This window comes from Monopterus albus, unplaced genomic scaffold (genome assembly GCF_001952655.1).
Source record: "Monopterus albus unplaced genomic scaffold, M_albus_1.0 scaffold134.1, whole genome shotgun sequence".
Lineage (NCBI taxonomy): Eukaryota > Metazoa > Chordata > Actinopteri > Synbranchiformes > Synbranchidae > Monopterus > Monopterus albus.
Window position 1 is genome coordinate 1,929,831 of NW_018128014.1, and position 5,568 is coordinate 1,935,398.

Below are 5,568 nucleotides of genomic sequence, written 5' to 3' on the forward strand. Positions count from 1 at the left end.
AAAGCCTTTAATTGGTGCCGTGACCCGTGGACCAGATGAGCTCTGCAGGACGACCGGTCCATTTCCTGAATAATGTCCCGGACCGACAGTGGTAATCCTGTGCCAGGCTGAGCTGAGCTGGAGATCTGATATGCGGTCCGGAGCTGAATACTTCCCTGATCAGAGAGTGCCCTCCTGGGTGTAGTCAGAGCGGTGAGCACTCCCACACATTAACTGGCCGGCCACAAAATGAGGTAAGTATGTTCTTATGTTTAAGTCATGACATGTTACTAGAGGTCATGAGAATGTTTTTAGTTACACACCACTTAACCAACAGACACACACACACATTGATTTGCTTCATGTTTTGACTACTGCTATGACCAGCTGCAAGGCTGGCAACAGAGACGTCGCGGTTGACGTTTCTGTGTAGTATGGGGCTAGCCCAACCGAAGAGATATAATGTATAGGCCTGGTTGGTTCAGGGTCTTTCATCTTACATCTGCCTGCATGCAGTTTGGAGGTGCAAGATACCTGAGCGTGTAATGTTAATTTTACCTGTGATCCTTTGAATAATCAGCACTGTTTTGAAGTTACTTGGACTGTCTCGTCTCTCAGAGTTAGCAATGGTAATAAGAGCCATAATCCTACAAAAAGAACGGGGGTCCAACAATGCATGCATACGGTGATTCTGAGGATGAACTGAAATAACCAACCATGGAGAATATCCTAAAACCTGCTACTGCCATAAAATAATAGATTTTTGTTTGCTTTTTTAATTTTTAAGGGAAAAAAATGTCAGAATGTGTTAATGTTAAGTTGGTGTGGTCGTTAAAATACATTTGGGTACTTGATCATGCGCTTGTAAGAAAAACTGCAAATGCATCTGTGATTGTGATAAGAGCTGGTCTGAGCAAGAGTTATCACTGTCCTTATTTCAGATCAAAATGAGCACCAAAATTGCACTGCGGTGCCTAATTATAACACACGGCCTCAACTGTGCTTGTTCTCCCAATTCAGCACAAGCACATTCATTCATGGCAGGAAAATACCAAACACACCTATGCGCAACGAAAAAGTAGAGGAAAACAGCCTAACAACAGCAAATGAGGCGACACAGAAATTGCGCTGGCAGAATTTTTTTTTTTGAGATCTATTATTTGCAGAAAATGTTGAGCCAATCCATCCATTAGAAGCTTGAGATGGTTCACAGGGTAAGTAAAAATTTTGGCCATATTGACGTATTACATGAAAAAAATCAGGGGTTGGGAAAAGTCACTAGTCAATGTGGTTGTCCATAAAAATGCATGGGAATCTACCCAAAATATGCTGAGCTGATTCAGTCTGAACAAATATGGACCAACAATACCATTCTAGAGCTATGTCACCAGAGTGGTGACAAAATGGTATGCTTTAAATGTCTTAGCCTACTGTGTCCCTCACAGTTCTAAACAGTTTATCTATTTGGGGAACAGCTTGTTGTGTATGGAAGATCAAATTAAACAGCCCGTGGCACTTTTCCTCGTTTTTTGATTTATCTACAATGTTGCAATGGCGAATTATCTTAGATGTGACCTAAAGCTCAAAAAATTAGCTGAACTTATGTTCTAGTATTTCTATGTAGAAGCAACTTTGTTTATTCCAGCCACTGACTGCTCATGCTGGACAGCCATCAAGACCCTCTGATTAAATATTCTAAACAGAGGGAGGAGAGCCAGGTCTATATCATGAGATTTTTAAAACCACAAACAAGTGCTTATCTCCACCAAACTTTACATCACTGTACTCATGTAACTGATCATGTTATTAGAGCTGATGCTTAATTTGTACTCTGTAACATCAAGATGACTTTTTGGCATAAAGCACTGACAATAAAATGTGCTTATTGTTTTAAATGGATACAGATTTTTGTTTTTTTTTTGCAACACAAAACATTTACTTGACAAAGGACATAACACAGAACATGAGACAAGAGACATTAACAAAAGAGATGAATGGATTATTCAATTTAGTTCGTGTGTGTGAAAGTGTGTAGTGTGGATGTATCTAATTCTGCAGACTGATATTCAGTACATATTAAAGAAAAATAAAGCTTAACCAAATAAATTAAGAAATTCGAGGGGGTGACCCAAAAACAAAAATTCCCCACTTACCCCCCCACTTTGGGGCGGTCTTGTATGCCTTTCTTCAAGCTCGGGTCCTCTACCAGAGTCCTGGGAGCTTGAGGGTCCTGCACAGTATCTTAGCTGTTCCTAGCACTGCACTCTTCTGGACAGAGATCTCAGATGTTCTTCCTGGGATCTGTTGGAGCCACTCTCCCAGTTTGGGGGTCACAGCCCCCATTGTTCCTATTACCATGGGTACCACTTGTGCTTTCACCTTCCACATCTTTTCGAGCTCTTCTTTCAGCCCTTGGTATGTCTCAAGCTTCTCGTGTTTTGGCTCCCTTACCCTAATTACACTATCTGGCACACCTGCTTCACTTCCCCAGATCACCACCAGCTGCACCTAATTAGTTTTCTCCCTACTTATACCCTGCTCACCGTTTACTCCCCTGCCAGTTCTTTCTCGACTCTCAGGCTTGTCTTTGCTCTCTCATTATTTTTTTGTCTACCAGTTGCATTATTCCAAGTCCTTACGTTTTTCTCTAGCTCCTGCCAGCCCTGTTTTCCAATCGCCTCCATAGCCTTGTTTCCGTCCCTGCTACACCTTCCTCCTCCACGGACCTCTCCTCCGAACCTGGAACTACTCAGCCCTGCCAGTCTCCACCATACAAGTCGATGCACAGCCATCATTAACTGTTTGTACGTACTTCTGTCTTCTCAGCCATCATTACTTCAAACCACGACCAGTTCAGGAGTGACCCCCAGCGTCCGCAGCCCGGTCTATCATCATTCATCGCACAACTGACTGTTTTCCTCTACTGCTGCTTGACGCCCGGTTACACTCCATCTCTCTTCACCTGTCTATTTACCTGTCTGCTATTATCACTGTAAATAAATTGAGCACTACTTGCACCGAATACATGGAGGAGATGCACGATGTTTTTTATGAGAAGGTGTAGTTTTCAGATTGGGAATTTATATGCCTTCATGCATTTTTCAAGGTACAGTATTTCTAGAATATTTGCTGCACAAAAAACTTGCATTAATTGTTTTCGGTGAATCCACACCTTACCCTGCACTCCTCTTACAGCTCAACATCAATTACACTTTGACTAACATGTTGTGTTGCTGAACTGTCCCTGTCATTGCGGGCTTGTAACATGATGGGGTCAGAAGAGTATCCTCCATGAATGGAGCCTTTACTTTTAAAAAAAACATCCTGATGGAACTGTCAAACAGCACTGTTTTCTGCTGTTTCTGTTGTAAGGAATTTTCCATTTTACCATTGTATTTACCAATTTACCATTGTAGTACTTCGAGTGTGAAGTACCATGGGTCAGAAGGAGGGCAGAGAAGATCTCTGCACACCCTGGATACAAATTGTTTGAACTCCTCCCCTCTGGACAGTGCCACAGGTCACTGTATGCCAAAACAACCAGAGACAGGGACAGTTTCTTGCGCCAGGTCATCACTCTGAACATTTAACTCATGACAGTATAACAGAATGATAACCCTCAGTGCAGTACCTTGTAAATGTAGTTTTTTTTATATATCTATCTATCTAGAAAACTGCATCTAAACTGTATATAAGATAATCCTTTGTCATTGTAACATGTACAATGAAATTTTAGAGTGACCTCCAGTCGGTATAGCAATAGAAAAAAACACAACATATGAAATAAGACCATATAAAAAAACTTAACTGCTAGAAAAAGGAAATAAACAACAGCCCTCTCACACACACCCCTTTACACACACAGGCATATTATATTTTAGCAGTATTGAGTCTGGTAACTGCTGTTGGGTAAAAACTATTCCAGAATCTAGCGGTCCTTGACTTGATTGCTCTGAACCATCTACCTGACGGCAGCAGTTCAAAGAGTGAACATCCAGGGCGTGATGTGTCCTTAATGATGTTCTGGGCTTTTTTGAGTCAAAAGGAACTGTGTAGTTGTTCCAGTGGTGAGGAGAGGGCAGCCGACGATCTCCTGGGTCATATTAATGACCCTCTGGAGCATTTTCCTCTGAGCCGCTGTGCTGCTGCTGTACCATACCATACAGTATGTAAGGACACTCTCAATGGAGCAGCAACAGAAGACTACCAGCAGTCTCTGGGAGATGTTGTTCTTCCTGAGCACCCGTAGGAGGTACAGTCTCTGCTGGGTCTTTTTAAACAGTCCAGAGGTATTCATGCCCCAGGTCGGATCCTCCCAGAAAGCGGAAGTCCGGCACCCTCTCAACACGGTCCCTGCTGATATACAGTGGCAAGATGCTGGTTTTCTTCCTCCTAAAGTCGACAATGACCTCCTTAGTCTTTGAGGTATTGAGGAGCAGATTGTTCTCTCTGCACCGTTAAGAGCTGTGGATGTGTATGGGCCCACTCTCACCCTCTGGCTGCATCCGGACAGGAAGCTCTTAATCCATATGCAGGTGGAATATGGAATTCCCAGGTCCACCAGCTTGTCCAGTTGTGGGGGAGGATGGGCCAGCACATAACAGCAGGGTGCAAGACGCTAGCAGGCAGGGTATACATGGAACGCCATATCCAAGTGGCTGGCATGGTGTACAGAAACATCTGTGCCGAGTACAGGCTGGGAGTCCCAAAGTCAAAATGGGATACACCTCCAAAGGTGGTTGAGAATGATCAAGCTAAGATCCTGTGGGACTTCCAGATACAAACTGATAAACTGGTAATGGCCAACCAACCGGACATAGTAGTGGTGGACAAACAGAAGAAGAGGGCTGTAGTGATAGATGTAGCAATCCCAAGCAATAGCAACATCAGGAAGAAGGAACACGAGAAGCCTGAGAAATACCAAGGGCTCAAACACGAGCTAGAAAAGATGTGGAAGGTGAAGGCACAAGTGGTCCCCGTGGTAATAGGAACATAGGGGGCTGTGACCCCCAAACTGGGAGAGTGGTTCCAACAGATCCCAGGAACAACATCTGATCTGTCCAGAAGAGTGCAGTGCTATGAACAGCTAAGATACTGCACAGGACCCTCAAGCTCCCAGGCCTCTGGTAGAGGACCTGAGCTTGAAGGAATACAAGACTGCCCCAAAGTGGGGGGTGAGTGTGTTTTTTTAATTCTATATATATATATCCAGCATGAAATTCCTTGCGTGTCAAAAACACCTGTCCAATAAAGACGATTCTGATTCTAATAAAGGTTTGGCCTAAATAGCTAAAGATAGGTTAGCCTACTTTTCTGATTGCTATTGCCTAATAATTATTTTACCTTCATCCAAAAAAAATCTTTTCTGTCCTAAAATGTCCTATTAGTTTTTTACCACAACATTTAAGACCAACCACATTACATAACAGAGATTATCAGCAAGATAATTAACAAATATGTTAAATAGAAACATTTGGGAGCTTAGTTGGTCATAGCCTAGTCTGTTCACGTATTAAACTACAACTCCCATGAGCCATCACTACCGTAACATTCTGCCAATTAGATAACAGGCTGTTGTTTGCGTCACAT

The 5,568-nt window shown here is 42.9% G+C and overlaps 1 protein-coding gene across 1 annotated transcript in view; it reads right to left on the minus strand.

The window, feature by feature from the left end:
• The window catches only part of LOC109967684 (opioid-binding protein/cell adhesion molecule homolog), a 47,831-nt gene extending 45,060 nt beyond the window's left edge, over positions 1-2,771 (minus strand). Inside the window, exon 1 of the mRNA XM_020613435.1 lies at positions 2,619-2,771. Within this exon, the coding sequence (XP_020469091.1) occupies positions 2,619-2,771 (153 nt within the window). The remainder of the gene's footprint in view (positions 1-2,618) is intronic.
• Between the last annotated feature and the right edge of the window lie 2,797 nt (positions 2,772-5,568).